This window comes from Rhinolophus hipposideros, assembly GCF_964194185.1.
Source record: "Rhinolophus hipposideros genome assembly, chromosome: 2".
In the NCBI taxonomy this organism is placed as follows: Eukaryota; Metazoa; Chordata; class Mammalia; order Chiroptera; family Rhinolophidae; genus Rhinolophus; species Rhinolophus hipposideros.
The window spans coordinates 51387478-51407300 of NC_138048.1; the positions used below are offsets into that span (position 1 = coordinate 51387478).

Below are 19823 nucleotides of genomic sequence, written 5' to 3' on the forward strand. Positions count from 1 at the left end.
TGCTTTGTTTTGTTTTGTAGGGAAGGAGGGCAAGTATGTCATCTTAAATTTAGGTGCTAAAAGAATTATCTCTAGGCTCTCTCCATTTATTCCACCATTTTTTAACCAAAAGGTTTAGTGCCCTGGGATCCTGAGATTCAGAGACATTCCTTTTTGAAAGTAGGTATCTTTTTTCCAATCTGTAACCTGGGAAAACTTGGGATCATCTTTAGTGGTAAAATCGTCAGACTTCATGAAGAAGCTTGACTGTTACAGATTTGCTTTTCAAGTCAGAGTTTTTCACATCCATGTTCCATTTTCCCACAGAGGGAGGTCAGTACCTGTGCTCAGGGGAAGGTATGTTCCGAAGGCCATCAGAAGGACAGTCGCTTATCAGCTACTTGTCGGAGCAAGACTTTGGCAGCTGTGCAGACCTGGAAAAGGTGAGGAATCAAAAGGGCTACTGAAGAGCCCATGAATCAGGAGATCTGGCCTGAGGGGCTCCAGTGCCATTTGTTCTAAAGAAGTCTTAGGTACACTGCAGTAACGTGAGTATAGACTACAACAAAGAGAGGTTCCCAGTAAAGATAAGCTCAACAGATTCTCTCGGGAGAACTCTTCAGGGCGCGTATGCTCCTCATTGAGTCGAAAAATGTTACTGATTTTGTCTTAGAAGCTGCCTTGGGCAGAGAAGCATTGAATTTTAGCCACAGGATTGTTGTTTCCTTGACCCTGGAACCTTAGGAAAAACTCTTTCCAGAATCAACTTCTATATTTTGTTCTAAGGCTCAGATATGTAATAAATAATATCCCTGTTGCATTTTATAGTTTACAAAGCACTTTTCCTTGAGATACCACGTTTACCTTAATACTTTGTGTACAGGTGTATAGCTTTAGGAAAGACCCTGATAGGAAATCCTCGACTTTTCTGTCATATTTTTATGTAGAAAGTAGGCCAGGAAGGCCAGGAATGGAGAGGTACGAGAGCAAAGAGAATGTAGAACAGGTTTTCTGGCCATCGGCTCTCCTTAGAGGAGAGTGTACATTTCCCCTGGGTGTTTTCAAGAAGAGCAGTGCATGCCTTGGCAGCTCTATTTTCCAACATTATAATCCGCGCAGCGTTCAATACTTGTAGCCCTTTACTAAGCAACTTCTTTGGTGCTTTCCTTCCCCCAGGAGAATGCCCACTTCAGCATCTCAGAGTCCTTGATTGCTGCCATTGAACTAATGAAGTGCAACATGATGAGCCAGTGCCTAGAAGAGGAGGAAGAGGAGGGGGAAGACAGCGACAGAGAGATCCAGGAACTGAAGCAGAAGATCCGCCTCCGTCGCCAGCAGATCCGCACCAAGAATCTGCTCCAAGAGACCGAGCGCGGAAGTGAGTGAGGCTGCGACCACTTCTGTTCCCGCTTCTTCAGGGCTTCAGCATAAGACTTGATGCTTTGGGGGCTTTCTTTGTTGTCTTCATTTGAGATGTGGTAACCAAGCCAAGGGCTCCTCTTCTGTCAGAAAGATTTTCTGTGTTGGTCTCTATATTGTTTTCTACCAGACCAGTCCTAGAGTTCATCCATTTGCTATCTCAGAAATACCTTCCCCAAAATAGGTTTCCAGGATGAGGAGAACTAAAGCCGTTCGTCCCAGATTCACTTCCCAGATAGTAGTACCTTCTATTTACATGAAACTTTCTAAATTTCATGAGTCAAATGGGGATCACCCAGTAAGAAGAACTGGTTTCCACTTCGCCAGCATCAGTCCCAGACAGGGTTCTGTTCACTTCTCTGCTGAAGGCATTCCAGGTCCCTTTCGTTGTGACCCCAGAAGGAGAAGTAGATGTCTTTCTGTCCTGTTTATTCCCTCTCCCCCCTTCTTTTTTTTTTTTAACATAACAGGCTTTCGGGTCACTTCCAGCAGCTCCCAGTTCAGTTCACATGATTCGGCACAGTTCTCTGACTCAGGTTCTGCTGACGAGGTTGACGAATTTGAAATCCAAGGTAAGAAGTGACGCTTTGTTTCAAGGGAGATTTCATTACCCATTTCTTTCCATTTGGAATCAGAGGGTGAGATGCTTTCCCTAACGAGGGCATCTTCAGTGTGGTCCATTATGGAATGTTGGTTATTATTATAAAGGACAGCCTCTCTAGCTAAAAACAAAACCCATTTAAAATGTAAGCAGAAAAACACCCTGAAAGGCAGTGTTCAGGTGGAGTGGATTGGCTGTTGAGGTCACTCTGATGCTGCTTCCTCAGTTGCACCTTTCTCTTGTATTGTCACTCTGATTCCTCTTGCTGAGAGTCTAGGGCTGGTCCATACCTACATGAAATTAGAATCCTATTCTCTTATATTTCATAACACAGCTGATGAAATTGTTTCAGAGTGTTTAAAAGGAGCTTTATTGTAATCCTAAGAGAAAAGGACAGAAAGAGTCTTTGGGGGGTAAAAAAGGAAAAAAATATTAATTTTACAAAGTAGAGCTTTATTTTCTGTCCTACCAGTGTTAGCTAAATTGCTTAGCAGAATCACGGACTCTTGTATTTGTTGTGGTGAGCATAGAGAAGGGGAGAGGTTCTAATCTGGGAAAGCAGTTGTGGGGAATTAGGTTAACCCATGGTTAATGGGTTCATCCATTCCTGCAAATCATAGATTTCAAGTTCCCATCTTTGCAAAAAACAGACAAAGAAACTAAAAACAGTTCAGGGACATAAGCTTTTCCCCCCATGAGTGGAACCAGGAGTAATTTTCTCATAGAGGTGAATTGTGTCTGTAATTCTCCATTGTAGGATGATGATGAATAGATCTTTTATTACACGAGGCTCTGATTTCCTGTTTACGTCAATCTAGAGAACCCATTCACTTACACAGACCTCCGGGTGTGGTTACTGGGTTTCTTCCCCATTCAGAAATGCACTTTTTGCATTTATTTTTCCACATTTCCAGGAAGTCTTCCTTTTGTATTCTCCTTAATGCATCTGCTTTTTAGTCATGATGATAGTAATCATTTAAAACACCATTTTTTTTTGTATGTGATTTTTCCAACAATTCCCCAATTCTCTGACACCAATGTAATGTCCTACAGTTCAATTCTGACACTAACTCCTGGAGTCGGCACAAACCCCACAGTTTAGGGTCTCAATCCCATGAGACTATCCCCACTTCAGATGCCAGCCACAAATGGCGTCACCTGGCTACCTGTATTTCTCCCCAGCCAAATACAAATTCAGGGGTTCCCATAGCTCCCCACTTAGGTTCAATAATTCACTAGAAAGACTCATAGAACTCAGGAAAATGTTATACTGAACGATGATAGTTTATTATAAAGGATACACATGAACCACCATAGGAAGAGGTACATAGGGCAAGGTCCCAAAGAGTCCCAAGCACAGCAACCTCTGTCCCCGTGGAATCAGGGTGTGCCACTCTCCCAGCACATAAATCTTGGTTCACTGACCAACAAGCTCCTCCAAACCTCATCATTGCGAGTTCTTATCAAGGTTTTATTACATAGGCATGAGGGATTAAATCATTGGCCATTGGTGATTAAACTCAGTCTCTAGCCCCTCTCCCCTCCTGAGAAATCGGGGATGGGTTTGCAAGGTCTTCTGGTAACCAACCCTATCCAGAAGCTATGTGGATGTCCCTCCAAAAGTCCACCTGTTAGCATTAATTCAGATATACTGGAAAGGGGTTCGTTATGGATAACGAAAGACATTCCCATTCCTCTGGAAATTCTAAGGGTTTTAGGAGCTCTGTACCAGGAACTTGGACAAAAACCAAATAATGTATTTTTTATTACTGTCTGTGATTGACTTGATCTCCAAATTAGAAGAAAATAAAAGGGTTCTTTGCCTTCTCTCTCTCATGATCAACAGTCAGAATTTCGTGAGGGTAATATTCAAAACATGCTGCTTCATTGAGTGTGGCTAAGTCTGTTCCCTGCAGCAAAGCAAGGAGCTAGGAGAAGCTGTTTAATCTGGAAGGAGCCAAATAGACTGCCTGCGATGGCATGAAATGCACTCCCTATTGGAAACTGTTGCTGCACTGGGCCCAGAGGAGTTGTTTAATCAGCTAACTGTGTAGTCAGTTCAGAACAGAAATCCTTGAAGAAAAAGACCTTAGGGCAGGGTTTCGCAAACTCTAGGCTGGATGATTCTTCGCTGTGACAGACTATCCTGTGCATCACAGAATGTTTCACATCATCCTGGCTCCTACTCACTAGATGCCAGTAGCACACCACCCTCTCCCACAACCATGACAATCAAAAATGTCTCCAGATATGGAATCTGGCACGATCCCCCCTGCTTGAGAACCAAAGCTATAGTGAATGGTATAACTGTAGATATAAGTTCCTAAAAGCAGTCATCTTTTGGAGCAAAAGTCAAGGCCTGATTCTAGTAACATGTGGTCTAAAGCTGTCGTTCTCATCGATGTACTTACTGTCTGAATACTAAAGGGCCCGCTTTTATAACCATTATTACACAGATGGTAGCGAAGGATCTAACCTGACTCACATGTCAAAGAACGGACTCTCAGTGTCAGTGGCCTCGATGTTTTCAGGTAGCCTGTGTTGGACGTGTGGGTGTGCTCATTCATGCATGTGTGTGAATGTTTGCACCAGCCTTTGTACATAGTTGATCACGTGACGTCTGTCAAGGTTACAGGGACTACAGGGTCTGGAGAACTAGCTGGGAAAAACTGGACTTAAGCCAGCTGGGGACAATTCAGATACTCATTTTCTTCTTCCTCATATGACCCCAACAGTCCTCCTCGCTGAGATTGTCCTTGTTGACCTTTCCCTACAGCGGTACTTATAGACTAAGTGGTCATTATGGCAGATGGAGGTAGAACCGTGTTTCCCCGAAAATAAGACCTAGCCGGACAGTCAGCTCTATTAACATAAGACCTAGTATGATATCATATATGATATCATACTGGTCTTATAGTAAAATAAGACTGGGTCTCATACTAATTTTTGCTCCAAAAGACACATTAGAGCTGATTATCTGGCTAGGTCTTATTTTCAGGGAAACATGGCAGTAGACAGTTTAGAAAGGAAGGGTCATGGGAAGAAATTTCAGTTTAATCTTATAGTTAAGTTTCTGTCACACATCCAGGCAGCAAAAGTCAGATAGAATGATAGAGTTTTGCATTTGCAGAGCCAACCCTTAGACAGCTATTTCTTCTAGGTGCTTTGCATACAATTAGGATTTACTGCTGCAAATGTTTGGCCTTAGTAATTGCTTAGTGATCCAAACAAGTAGGCTTTCTATAAGTGGGCTTAACTGATGAAAGTAGTTTTCTACTCGGAATGGCTTTACAACATACAAACAGCAACAAAACTCAGGACTTTCTTTAAACAGTTAATTTTAACTTAATATTGTCAGCTACTAGAACTTGAAATAATTATATAAGATTAGATCAAGGTTTAGAGAAGTAAAAGTAATTAGGTACCTTTTTCTCTACTCCTGAACTGTTATAATTTATTCTAACATAGTCTTCCCTTACTTGAGAAGTAATTATCCTCAGTCACTTTTGAACTGGTTTCTAATGTGTTCACAACCACAATCCTTTGCTAGTGCAATTGTTGACTATCAGTCACTTTTCTGTCAGTCTGCTTTAAGCATAAAGCATACCTTTATTTGGTCTTCCTAGCATCCTTCCTTCCCCATTTGGGAGCTTGAAAGCTTTTTCTATATACCAGTAATATGAAACATTTTTTCAATTAAAAAGCTACTTTTTCTTGTGACCCACGTCCTAACACATTATGGGGACTTGGGGGAAAAAGCAGTCAGAACAATCCTCTCTCAAAAGCAGTGACTTGTTTTTCCTTCTTTGTACACATAGAGTCCCAGTTACGAAAGTATAATATGCAATTCGTCTTTCTTTAGATTTCTTTACTGCTTTCTGTTCTTTTTCATCTATTTCTGGTCTTTAATCAAGTTTATTACTGGTACCAAATTCTTTCTAAAAAATGTCATTATACTTTTCATTAGCAATCTTTTTGATCATATCTAGAGGTTTACAGGTGTGTTTCTTTTTGATCACCTTAAGTGACTTATGCTATTGAAGTCTCTTGGGATACTATCGTAGGAAGGTCACCAGAATCTATAGCATCCTTGGCAAAATTACTTAAGCATCATATTGTAGATATCATCTATGATAAATACTCTGGATATTATAATACTCTGCTTAATATAATCCCTTTTCTTAGATCCTGATTCACTGAGTAGACCATGTGGACCAAAAGTGTTTATGAAGGAAATAGAATTGGAATTTACTTCCTCCTAGCAATAAAATGGATATAAACCTTGTGATCATAGAAAGCTTCGTATTCATTAACATGTGTTTCGTTTTTCAAAACAATTTTACTGAGGTATAATTACATATAAAAATGTACCCACTTTAAGTGTATAATAATTTTTAGTAAATTTACCAAGTTGTACAACCATCACCACAATCTAGTTTTAGAACACTTTCATCACCCCAGTAAGATCCCTATGCCCATTTACAGTTATTCTCTTTCCCACCCAAGCCCCAGATCACTGCTAATCTATTCTCTGTTTCTGTAGATTTGCTTTTTTGGGACATTTCATATAAATGCAATCATACATATATGGTCTTTTGGGGCTGGCTTGTTTCACCTCCTCTGTTTCCTCTGATGGTATCTACCAAATTGGTATGCTAATCATTTATAAGCTCCCAATTCGAGGTAGTCTTTTCAACTTCTTTAGTTTTAGGGTTTTGTTGTTCTTTTAATCCCCCCTTTATCCTTTTCTATTATAGCTGCATCAATTCTTCTTTATCTTCCTTTATAGATTCTTCTAGAATTTCAGTCTGCACATAAGTATCTAGCAGGGCCCAATTAAGAGACAGAAGTCACACAGTAATTTGAACAGGGAAAGTTTGATATAAAGAATTATTAACTATAATGGGGGTCGAGGTAATGGGAAACTGGCTCAGGAGTAAAGAGAATGTTAAAGCGTACAGGACCAGCAGATGTAGGCAGCAGTGCCTATCCCGAGGACTGAGATGGAGTGCCCGAGGTAGGAGCAAACACAGAGGAGGGCCGCATCTCAGACCTTCTGGCTCACTAGATGGTCGAGTTCTCTGAAGCTGCTGACCTGCACTGAGAGAGTACCGCGGTATGTTGTCTAGAAGGTGCCATGCCAACGGCCCTCAGCAGGAAACCATTCTCTGGTCTGCTAGAGGAGGCTTCCCCAGGAGGTGCCATGCCTCTGAGCTCAAGGGTGCTGGGGCGAGTGGTTCATGGGAGGTGGCACTTGCTGTGAAGCTTTCCCAGGAGTGCGAGGGTCAGCCGTTTATGAGAAGTACCACCAGTGGCACTCTGCTGCAAAGCTGTCTGAAGGCATGCTTACCCAGGGGAAGGTTACATGCACTAGAGGAGCACCCCAGAACCAGCAAGAGAAACCCCTTGCTCTTCCAGTATCCCTCCAGTGCCCTCTACTGACAAAGCTTAACATCGCATCAGCTGGCAAAAGATTGTTTGCAAGTCCAGCTGTTACCACAGAGCAGACAGAAAGAAGGGTAGGTTTGAAACCTGAAAGGAAGGAAGTTGACAACTGGCACAATATATAAAGACAAAAGTCCATGGACTGTATTTTCTGACAAGTTTTTAAATTGTGTCCAATTCATGGTAATGATTGCTTCTCCTCACCCTCCCCTTTTTAGTAATTTTCTTTTTCTCCTTTTTAAAACGAGTATTATGGTTCTCCATTTTGAAGTATTTCCTCTTGAGTCAGCAGTTACAGAAAATTCATTGGAGGTGAATTTCTGGATGTGCTGGGTATCACCTTATCTGCTAGAAGGAAAGCAGGACGGAAACCAACATCAAACTAGCCAGTAGATTCTGAAGTTGACTCTCTTTTTATGCCTCACTTATTTTGTTTAAAAATGTGTGTAGATTTTGCCGGGGTACCAAGGTTTTAAGCAGTCTTTCCCTGATCATCCCAATACCAGTGTCTGGACATGCCAAAATTCATCTTACAACATGTCATTATTTTTGTTGTTTGTTTTGATATTTTTCAACTTTTTCAGTCGTAGTAATAGTCTTATCCTATTAAAGCATCAGAAGCATTTGAAATCAGTTTTTGTCAACAAATCAATTAAAAGTTTCATAATTATGTTAACTTCCATTTGGAAGGCGATCTTCTCAGACTTCTTTCTAAAGTGATTTCCTTTGGGGTACATTTGATTCATCCAGATAAATAGCTTCTTTACTCCTTAATCACCTTAGATCCCGGTCTCCTTGTATTCTGGTCCTTGACTAGCGTTCCAACCACTGTAACCTAATCGTCTGCTTGAACTGACTAGAGAGGCAGAAGGATGCAGCAGAGACCCAGCAGCCATAGGCCTTCACGATACCTGGCCAGTGTCAGTTATCGTGTCCCTTTTGATCAAGTGCTGCCTCTCCACTTCTGGGGTAAGATCCTCACATCCGAACCTGTGCGGTCTTCTGCACTCTTGGAAGTATTCATGATTAGCTAGCAAGTCATTGCACCTCTGGTAAAAAATGGAGAAACATGTATGACTTGACTATATTTTCCGAAGAGGAGAGACTCATTTTTTCTCTCTCAAAGAATAAAAGACTTTCTTTCTGTGAAGATGAAGAATCACTAAATAGTTTTTATGAAGATGATGGTTTCCTTAGCAACCATGAATTATCAGCCACCTCTCCTCTCTGAAGTGCAGTGTTTTCCTTAATAGCCTGGCCCTAAAGTAACAACATTAGCTCTTTATTCAAGGATATCTGTCTAAGATTTTCTCTCATTTTTCCCTTTCTATCACTCCCAAACAGGTGAAGATTTGCTTTTTGCTTTTAGCCAATCAATCATTTATTTAGGAAATGTTTTCTAAAAACCTATTATGTAAAATCACTCTGAGGGTTATAAGAAGGACAAGGCAAAACTTAAGTACAATCCAAGGCAGTGTAAGTGTTATTCAAATAAATGTTATAAACCAAATAGTCTATGAAAGTCTACTTTGCCTAGAATTTTTTTTTCCTCCTCTAGCACTATTTGGAATGGAGTAGACAACTAGCAGTATATTGGGATCTGGATTTTGGTGGTGCAAATTCAGAGATAATTATGATATATATAAACTTCTTTATTAAATGCAATGAGTTATTATTTATTAGTAAAAAATTCTGTTGCTCTCAAGTGTTTCCATGCTTAGAGAGCATATGAAAATTAACAGATTTCAGTTCTGTCCTTTTACTTATGTAGCTTTGAAGACATTGATTTGTCAGGAATATTATTTGAGTATGTGCTTGTATACAAAGCCATGTGTTAAGTATTTTAGGGCCAAACATAAGAATTAGACACGATCTCATTTCCTCACAAGGAGGTTTTATAATCTAATGGTACATACAGAAAATATACAGAGAGAGGAAATGTGAATAACAATCGACCTACTCATGGCCAAGTACACAGTGACGTAAGCTTAGTGCTCTATTGAAGGGCTTAAATGCAGTAAATTGATTATTGTGTAGGTTTAATTTGGAAAAGAAGGTCTTTTCACTGGGCATCAAAGGAAATGAAGGATGAGACTTATCAGAACAGTCTTGTTTTCATGATTGAATAGATTCTGTCTGCCTTTCTTGAATATGACTGCTACATTTCATATTCCTCCCATCAAAAGTATTTGGGTAGATTAGGTCTCTGGAGGTTCAGGCATATCATTATTAGAAATCCTCTTCAAAATCCCTTATCAGAACTATGCTTTGGAAAGCATTTGGAAAAAACTATGCTGCCATAGTTTTCTGTGATTATGCTTGAAAGTTCTATAGTAAAGATCACATGAAAAGCTCCACAAAAATGTATTGGTTACCAGGCATCTCTAGGGAGTTGCCAAGACATAGAGAAGCTGTTTTCTTCCCTGTGCCACCAAACAGGAAGGAAATCTTTCCATGAAGCTTTTTAAAGACTCTAGAAGACTTCTCATATTCAAGGGTAATAGCAATAGTGATCAGATAGATATTAGAAGCCAAGTTCCAATTCCACATACATTTAATGAGTAACCTCTATGATCCAAGTCGTGTGTTAGGTACTGATTCTGACATGAAAAAGAGCTAGATAGAGTTCTTGCCTTTGAGAGTTTGTTACTTAAGAGGGTTGTGTTAGGTACTGATTCTGACATGAAAAAGAGCTAGATAGAGTTCTTGCCTTTGAGAGTTTATTACTTAAGAGGGTTTGAGATTTAGAGAATGGGGGAGAGATTGGAGTACTTTATTTTGTGTTTTTGCTTGGTGGAGGATGTGTCCCTGTGTGGCTTCCTTTTCTCATTCACTGTTTTGCACCAAGTATGAGTTTGTTATTCCACCTGGATTTGTAGCCACTTTGACCTTCTCAATGCTATGCTTAATGTCACTAATTAGCCTGGTTGAATGGAGCCAAACTATAAATTGTGTGCAGAGCTTCCCCTGCACGTCTGCTCCTTATCCTGCATAGAGTGTAGCACCTGGCTGCTACCCTGAGTGCTTGGCTGGCAATAGCTTAGAATGATTTCCACTCCATTTCCTACTCTCCTTATCTCTGGTTCCATTTAGATGCTGACATCAGAAGGAGCACATCCTCAAACAACAAATCCTTGATTTCCTCCCAGTCCTTGTAAGTACTTTAAAAAAATAAAATAAAACTTTGGGGTATGTAGAGAAACAAACCCAATTCTTGGCCTGTGGATGGGAAAGGCCATGGATGAAACCAGCCACATTCACAAAGAGGCAAGGTTAAAGTGATAGACCTGCCTGCTGGTGGCAAGCCCAACAGAAGAGAGCAGAAGATTATGGTTCAAACAGGGTGGGCTCTGATGCAGGCAGAGCTCGAAGTGTGGATAGTTCCTTCTTTCTTGACTGATTATACTAGAGGTCCCCAGAAGATTAGGTCTCAAAAGAGAGAACAGTGATCATGATTTCTGATTATAAAATCAAATTGAACAAGTTCCATAGTGTAGTCTCAACTAGGGCAAAGAGTAGTAGCTCATTTAGGAGCAACACTAGCCCTTTATAGCCCACAAAGCAGTTACCTGCTTTATTTTATAAACAGGCGTTGTAATCCCCATTTTGAAGTAAAGAAATTGAAGTTTAGAAAAAGGAAATGATACAGAATTCTTAGCTAGCAGTGCCATAAAATGCTGGTAAGTGGAATTTGAACCTGACTTAGGACTATAAGACCAGTGTATTTTCCACTATAACACATGTGTCTACAGAAGATGAGAAAAGAAGCTTAGCAGACTGGGGGTGCTACGAGTGTTCTCTCAGCCCAGAAGTCACTGCATATGGTATCGGGTCCTGAAGGGAAGGTTCCCATCTTCCTTTTTCCCCTATTCTCAGCCTTCCTTGAATCTCTCCTTTCCAGCTCCCACTGCTTCCTACACTCCACATCCGCTGAGGCGGTGGCCATGGGGCTCCTGAAGCAGTTTGAGGGGATGCAACTGCCAGCTGCCTCGGAGCTGGAGTGGTTAGTTCCAGAGCACGATGCCCCTCAGAAGGTAAACTCTTAGCTCTTTTCCTCTACCCACTGTCCAGCGCCAGAAGGTTGTGAGCTTTTCTTATATTGTTCTCCTTTGTCACATGTCCCCAGTCTAGAATGAGCCTATGTGTTTCCTTCTTTCCTCACAGAAGCCATTCATCACAAATTTGTTGAATGAATGGCTGAATAAATGAATGCTTGCCTACCTTTCCCCTAGCAATTGTCAAAACAGGAGATAATGGCTCCTTCCCTGTCTTTATTCCACATAACTGCTCACTAGACCCAGACGCTGAACTCCTATGTCGTGACCACCTTTGAGACACTGAAAAAGTGAATTATTCAGATTCATCTTTGCTCTGTTGTTGAGTAAGGCATGAAGCACCCTGGAATACCAGGCGTCCTGGGGTAGCTGCAGGGACAGCATCAGCAATGGGTGTGACCACCCTGGGATGCTGTTTCTGTTCCTTTTGCTTCTTGGACCCAAGGCTGTCTCTTATAGTAGCCTGGTGCCTATGCTTTCAAGGGCTAAGTTTCTCTGAAGCCCTTACCTATGATGTGCCTGAAATGTCTTTCATTGACCATGTTTCTGTCATGGCCAGAAGGGTGAAGCATATATGTTCCCCCAGACTGTCCGTGTTAGATCACCCTGTGCTTTTCTCCTGCAGCTCCTGCCCATCCCCGACTCACTGCCCATCTCACCAGATGATGGGCAGCACGCTGACATCTACAAACTGCGCATTCGTGTTCGTGGCAACCTGGAGTGGGCCCCACCCCGGCCTCAGATCATTTTTAATGTTCACCCAGCCCCCACGTGAGTAGCCAGTGGCTATGCCCTTTGAAAAACAGATACACTCTCTTTGGATTGTGGGGGCTGTCTCCTCACCCTCTAGTCTGCCTCCGGCTGTACACTCCACACAGTTCTAAGAAGGAGAGGATTATCCGTCTTGTCTGCAGGCCTTACTGTTAACCCTCCCATTCCTTCCCAGCGCTACCCGGAAGTGAGGTCTTGCATCATCGGCCTTCCCAACCTGATGCCTTCCTCCCAATAGTTTTGTGAGCTGACTAGTTTTTCTTCTCTTTTTAAGATAGATGAATGCTTTTCTTTCCCACTGTTTTCTCCTCTTATTATTTCTCTTCTCTTACATTTGTGTGGAAAGTGTGGTTCTTTATTGGGGAGAGTCACTGTCCAGACCTAAATTCTAACCTTATAATCCTTGGTTTGAATTGGTTCTCCCAATAGGTTGCTTGTCCAACTCTTAAAAATAGGTGAATTCCCTTCTTTGCCCATTCTTAACAAGAGCCCCATGTTTATATCCTCCTCCTTTACATCTCAGAGGCCTCATGCAGGTGGTGTCTGCCAATCCCCTTTTCTTTCCCTTTGCTCAGGAGGAAAATTGCTGTGGCTAAGCAGAATTACCGCTGTGCAGGGTGTGGCATCCGGACTGACCCCGGTGAGTATCTCCTCTGACCCCCTACCTGCTCACACTTGGGCAAGGGAACTGGTCAGAGAGGTAGTAAGAGGAGGCGACAGAGCAGAATTGGGGAAAAGGACTGAAGGGACCTGGAGAAGAAGGGATAGGGCTAAGCAACAATATTGGCAATCAGAGGGAAATTATTTCTGGGATCACATTACCAGGATTGTGTATTAGAGAAAATTGGGTACTTTAAGCAAGGTTTTTGGGGGGCTGAATCTTACCAGCTTGGCAGTGTTTGTTTCCTAAGTGGCCTCCGTGGTGGCACACACAAACCCCAGTCCCCACTGTGTGGATTTCTGCCAGCTTGGGAGCTCAAACAGAGGTGGCTGGAGCCTACTGGCCATGCCCTCCTGCTCTTTCAAAAGGAACGCAGAGCTGCCTCAGCAATTTATAGATGGGAAAGCCACATCTGACCTCTACCTTCCTGGATTTTCCAGATTATATCAAGCGGCTGCGATACTGTGAGTACTTGGGCAAGTACTTCTGTCAGTGCTGCCACGAAAATGCCCAGATGGTCATCCCCAGCCGGGTGCTGCGCAAGTGGGACTTCAGCAAGTACTGTGTCAGCAATTTCTCCAAGGACCTGCTCATCAAGATCTGGAATGATCCTCTCTTCAATGTACAGGACATCAACAGTGCCCTCTACAGGAAGGTCAAGCTGCTCAATCAAGTCCGGGTAAGACTCCTGAAAAGGTCACAACATACGTGACCCTTCTCATCCCCTCCCTGTGTTTGTACAGGCTTTCCCAGAATCACCACACTTCTCTTTGTCACCATGTCAGAGCTGTAACCACCCATCAGTCACACTTTCTCTGTATACTTTCTCTAGCCATTTCCCAGGTCTGGTTAGAGTCTGAAATCTGCCCAGGCAGCTCTGAGGTTATAGAGAGCATTCAATGGCCAAAGCAGGATTTCTCCCTTCACTGAAAATACTGTGAATGGAGAATAGGGTATCAGGTGGAACATTCGAATTCTGAATTTCTCAGAGGCTTCTAGCTGTGGATGTGATTTGGGCAGACTGACCTAGCAGATGGACCTTCCTTGACTGTAGGTCACGTGGAAGCAAGTTGCTGGGTTACAGGTGTAGAGAATATTCTGACTCTAGCTACATGCACGGCTTCTAGACCCCCAGGGTTTAAAGGTACTGGTCTCACGGTTATTTCTCTCCTTTTCATAACCCCGTTTACCGCCCATCCCCCACCACAATGTCTGTCTCCTCAGCTGCTGCGGATCCAGCTGTATCACATGAAGAACATGTTCAAGACATGCCGATTGGCTAAAGAGTAAGTTGTGTGGAGGCCAGAGGCCTTGGGCTGAGTTAACGGCTTGGAAAGAAACATGTCCCAGCAGTTGGCCCTTGTTATGTGAAAAAGGAGAGTAGGGGATCTTGCAGAAAATTCCAGAAATGGTAAATGAGAAGCCTACAGAAGTAATTGTGTCTGTATCCTTCTCTCTGGAAGGAGAAATCAGTGGTGATTCCATCCAGGGCAGGCTCAGCACTCTTTACAAGCTGACATGAATCACCCTGCAGAAGGGTATAAAAGTCACCTCTGCTATCCATACCCCTGGTAGTGTGGGAGGGTTGAGGTGGCTTGGAACACCTGGGTTGGCTGGGTGTTGCCCACCCTCATTATCTCTGCCTGGGACCCTTCTCTTCCCGGTCCTGCTGCTGGATAGAGATCCTTCAACTCGGATATGCCACACGAGGTGTTCATTCTCTGCTCCCACCCACATCCCCTCATTTCCTGTAGCCTTCTGGATTCCTTTGACACAGTGCCAGGCCACCTGACAGAGGACCTCCACCTGTACTCACTGCATGACCTGACTGCCACCAGGAAGGGGGAGCTGGGGCCTCGGCTTGCTGAGCTCACCAGGGCAGGGGCTGCCCACGTGGAGCGATGCGTGGTAAGAAAGTCTCGCTTCAGCAGGCGCATGGACCCTTGCTTAGAATACGGGTTGTGCGGTGGACCCAGGGTTCTTGCCATTTAGTCCCAGGAAGTTATAGTGGCCTGTGTCAACACTGTGAGAAACACTGGACAGGATTGCTCTTCCCCGGGTTGGTGAACAGCTAAATCATCCAGATCTAAAGAACCTAAAGTTAGAAAAGGGTTTGGTGCTGGCATTGCCCCTGGGTAACAACCAGGCAGTTCTAAGTAGGCCTTCACCAAAGAATTTTCATGACGTGGGAGGGGAACCTGGATTAGCATCTGAAGAGGGACTGGGTCTTGGCTTTATCATTTTCAGTCACTGGCCAAAGGAAATACTTTGCCCTCTCTGAGGTAAGCCGCAGTTTTGTCTCTAAAGTGAAGATAATAATTAATATACACTGTCGTCTCCTCTCACTATTTTTGAGGATTGATGAAATAATTTATGTGAAAACATTCTGTAGGCTTTAAGTATTCTATAGATTCGAATTATTATTCTTGATATACCTAACATGCCAGAAATTCAGAAATTCCATTTTTAGAGTTTCCCATTTTAGAATATGCCCAGTCTGTATTCCTGTGATAGTCCCAGAATTAGAGCTTAAAATGGGGGCATATGTAGAGATCCTGTGTAGCAGGGGCAATTGGAAAGACGTAGGTACAACATGACTCAAGGCTGGGTGTTATTTTGGAGAAAAATTCTTGCCTTCACATTTTATCCTAATTGGCTGTGGTTCTTACTTCAAAATAAAATCATTACCCAGGCTGGAATTTTTACTTTAGGAAGCCTTTTGTGGCACTGTTCCTTCCTATTTTTCATCTCTTCATTGAGAGCCACTCTCGTGGCTGGGGAGTTTCTTGAACTCATGCCTCTCTTACCTGCACCTTAAAGCTTTGTCCAATACTGCCCAGCACTGACCCTGGTTTGGCTGTCAGGCGTCCAAGTGTCCCTGGTGTCTTTTGTGAAAATGGGAGGATACTTTAGAGCCCGCTCAAGTCTCATTTACACTTTGGCCCTCTCTTCGCTTGTGTTCCCTCTCTGTGCCACTTCCTGATATGTTGTCCCTCATTTTGCTGCCTGTCCCTTTCCTCCCCAGCTCTGCCAAGCCAAGGGCTTCATCTGTGAGTTCTGTCAGAATGAGGATGACATCATCTTCCCTTTTGAGCTCCATAAGTGCCGGACCTGTGAAGGTGAGGGCTGGTGCCAGGTGTGGCGTGGGCAAATAAGACTGAACACAAAGTTAATTTCTTTTCCTTCAGCCACCCCTATTAGTAAGAGTGTGGCTGGATTCAGGCCGCCCTGTGATTCACCACAGGCACTCTTAGCCGTGGAGGTGAACCGGGCTGTGGCGGCGACGTCCTTCCAGCTTGAGGTAATACGAATTGTTTTCTTCTCTTTCACCTTCCCGACCTGAACAGAGTGTAAAGCGTGTTACCATAAAGCTTGTTTCAAGTCTGGAAGCTGTCCCCGGTGTGAGCGGCTACAGGCCCGGCGGGAGTTGCTGGCCAAGCACAGCCTGGAGTCCTTCCTGTCCGACTACGAGGAGGAACCCACTGAAGCCCTAGAGGCTACCGTCCTGGAGACCACCTGAGGAAAGCACGTGAAACCTTTTTCCTAGGGGCTAGGGTCAGAGAACGCAGAACTGAGCCACCCTTTTAAGGACTAAACCCACTTTTTTCTTTTTTTTTAAATTATCATTATTATTTTTTTATTACTTGTTTAATGTCCATATATAGCCAACCTTTGTTAGGTTGGTGGGGTCCAGTCTGTTGTAACAATTTGTAGATACCAGGTATTTCCATGAGGACTGGCACGTGGGTCCTTAAGTGAAGCTTCTAGTGCCTCTGTCGGGGGAACGGACAGTGAGACCCAGTCCTTCTGACATCCAAGGCCTTCTCCACTTGGACCAGATCTGGTTTCTGCTGCATCTTAAGTATCATTTTCAGTTTTATTTTGTTTTAGTGCTGGAGCTTCTGAGCCAGGCCTTTCTCAACAAACGCACTTCTCCTTTGCTGCTGAAACAGGAGGATGGAGTTTTCTCTCTCCCAATCCTGGAATAGGGTCAGACCCGTGCCCTGAGGAGAAGCAGCAGAGAATGGACTACGTTGTGGACATTCTGTCCAGCTTATTTAGATATTTTTGAGGCCATAAAAACAGCGTTGGTACTACCCTGGAATCCACAGAGACCTCAAAGAGGCAGCCATGATGCCCTTGTTTGAAGTGTTCTGGGCATAGATGATGTGACTGACAGTACCCTGACTGTACCCTGGTGGGCTTGAAGCAAGAACAGCACTGATACTTGGGCCAGGCCCATGTATAGCCTCATGCTGAGCATAAGTGAGGCTACAACTTGTTGCTCTAGGAGAATTTATTCAGTGAGAGGAGCTGCTGGTCTCCTCTTAGGTGATAAGGTCTCCAGCTCTCGTGCAGGTATAATCTTTCAACCTCAGGCAAATCCCTGATGCCATCCTCAAGGGAAGACAGAGACCCCATCCACCAACTTATTTGTGTCTTCTTGCCACTCTGTATGTCCTCTTCTTACATGGTCATTGTGGTTCAGAGTAAAAGGGTGGCCCAACTCCATTCTCTCTCACTCCTTCCTGTAACAGAGCTGGGACCCTCCCTGGTGGCTGGTCTCTTGCCTTAGTTTTTTGTCAAAGTTGGGGGCAAAGCTTCCTACTGTCAGTGGTGTTAGAGAACTTGCCAACTGTGGATGTGAGTGAATGTTCCTGTGTTCTTGGTATAACAAGAGCCTTTATGCCAATTATGCACTTAACTCTTTAGCCTGGTGATATTCATATGTTCAATCATCCTTTTCAGATTACTAATTTTAACAAACATACTCCTTTTTAAAATGTGTGTCTTGATGGGAAAATTGTTTGACAGGACCACGTATATGTTTGTAGTGTTCTTTAAGTTTCTATAGCTCCTGACCTGTATGTACAACACTGGTTAGGGCCGCTGCTCCGAGGGCTGGCAGCTCTGTGAACTAAAACTCTCAGCGTTTTTGTTCTAGGACTGACTTCTCTTCTTCCTGTGTACCTACCTGTCTTTCCATAGCTGCTTGCTAGTAGAAAAAAACTTGGTGTGTGCGCTGCCCCAGGAAGGTGAACAGAAAGTTACACATGGTTGGTGGAAGCTGAAAGTGCCTGAGCTGGAAGCAAGAGGAGTCCCACAGGAAGTAGAAGGGGCAGTGAGGTAACGGCCAGAGCCGAAGCTCCACGTGGGCAAGAGGGAGCAGGGAGGAACTGACCCATGGCGTTGGTCCCTCTGCCTCAAACTTGGGATCTGAAGGCTGCATCAGGCTGGAAGATGCTGAGACTGTTCTTCCTGCAGTTCGTGGGGGGACCTTTGAAAGCCAAGGCCTCCGGCCCAGCCCAGTTTTGAAGCGTTGACTGGCAGCTCCCTCGTCTTTCAGGGAGCTTTGGGAATGACCCCACAAAACTCAAGTCTCACTAAGGGTTAGGCCTCAGATTCAGACTCAGGGGTTTGTAAAAATGGTGAGCTCTACTTCCAGTTTTGGTTTAAATGACAAATCCAGCTCCTTACACCAAGTCACTACACTGGAGGAGAGATGTACTCTCATGATTATCCTGCCTGTTTCATCTTAGCATAGGATCAAAGGATGGAAAAGGCTGACACAGTTTCTAAAGCTGAGATCAACAATCTTCCATGTTCTGGTTTTTCACTATTTTTCTCTATCTCCCCCAGCCCATCCCCTTAGGTTGCATATCTGTTTTCGTGACCCTGACACTGCTGTCGTCACTGTCCCAATACCCATTTATTTATTTGAAAGTAGGAGGGGAGAGGAAAGAGGATGGGATGTTCTGAAAGCACTTTGCAACTTACCGTATCTGAATATCCCCTGCTGTTGTGGGGAGAAGCACTGAATGCACTGAAGAGAGTTCCTTCTGAATGAAATGGGAGGGAGGAAGTTTTCTTTTCAATAAATGAAGGGGGGAAAGTTTGCTTACAAGGTAGAGACAAGATTCAAGACATAGCAGAAGAGTGGAAAGCAAATACTGTCCACTTAAATGAGGCTGTTATTGACTTTCTCTGCCAATGCTTTAGAGCTTTTGTTGAATTAACATAAAAGGAGCAGGAGTCTAAATAGAGATATTCTGTGTGTGTACAACTCATGTTCTGAACTGGATTTCTACTTGCTGTAATTCATACACAGTCTAACAGCTCATTGTCATCTTTAATAAACTAAAGAAACAAAATTCTGCCTTTCATTTGCCTGCCTTGACCATTAGGAAATGGTATTGAGTGTCCACCGTAAAGCAGTCATGTCTGAAAATTCAGGCGGTTTCTGTGTTACAATGCCAAGAAAACTGGACCTTACAGGTTAGAAAAAACTGGACCTTACAGGTTGGAATGCTTCATCATTGGCTTGCTATGTGGTGTTGAGCCAATCACTTTGCCTGTCTGGATTTCTGTTTCTTAATGTATGAAGGCACTTTGTGGTACATAATCCCTTCCAGTGCATGGGCGTGCCCCCTCTCCATCCCTTTATCATGTAACGTGAGGTAAGTCTTTCTCTCCACAGTATCTCCACAATATCTGAATTGTCTTAGATGCGTTAGTCCCATTGGCTTTGAGTTTCTGTCCTGTGGCCCAGGACAGAGCTGGAGTTCCAGCTCCACCCTGCAACTTTCTGAACATTTCCCCTTTGATGTCCCTTGGTCATCTCCAACTGATATATCTAAACCCAATATAAATATCTTATTTCCCCAAACCTAACCATTAGTCACCCAGTTTAAAAATTTAACTGTCTTTGACTCCTTCCTCTCAGAGTCAGGTGGCATGTTCGGCTAGGAAAAGCACTATCTCCTTCCCATTACCTGTCATAAAGTACTGTTGATTTTCTTTTTTTTTTTTATTGGGGAAGGGGAACAGGACTTTATTGGGGAACAGTGTACTTCCAGGCCTGTTTTTCCAAGTCAAGTTGTTGTCCTTTCAA

General features: G+C 43.4%; 1 protein-coding gene across 16 annotated transcripts in view; it reads left to right on the plus strand.

Annotated features, from left to right (window-relative positions):
- RUBCN (rubicon autophagy regulator) overlaps positions 1-19083 on the plus strand; it is a 58689-nt gene extending 39606 nt beyond the window's left edge. For 6 of the 16 annotated variants that reach the window (XM_081076158.1, XM_081076154.1, XM_081076164.1 and 3 more), the window contains 13 exons: positions 307-422; positions 1156-1357; positions 1869-1970; positions 4456-4530; positions 10538-10598; positions 11346-11478; positions 12125-12270; positions 12846-12910; positions 13372-13610; positions 14156-14217; positions 14686-14839; positions 15957-16050; positions 16279-19083. In XM_081076158.1, the coding sequence (XP_080932284.1) occupies positions 307-422; positions 1156-1357; positions 1869-1970; positions 4456-4530; positions 10538-10598; positions 11346-11478; positions 12125-12270; positions 12846-12910; positions 13372-13610; positions 14156-14217; positions 14686-14839; positions 15957-16050; positions 16279-16451 (1622 nt within the window). In that variant the 3' untranslated portion in view covers positions 16452-19083. The remainder of the gene's footprint in view (positions 1-306; positions 423-1155; positions 1358-1868; positions 1971-4455; positions 4531-10537; positions 10599-11345; positions 11479-12124; positions 12271-12845; positions 12911-13371; positions 13611-14155; positions 14218-14685; positions 14840-15956; positions 16051-16278) is intronic. The other 10 variants (XM_081076166.1, XM_081076169.1, XM_081076159.1 and 7 more) reach the window with 3 other exon arrangements.
- Positions 19084-19823: the final 740 nt, after the last annotated feature.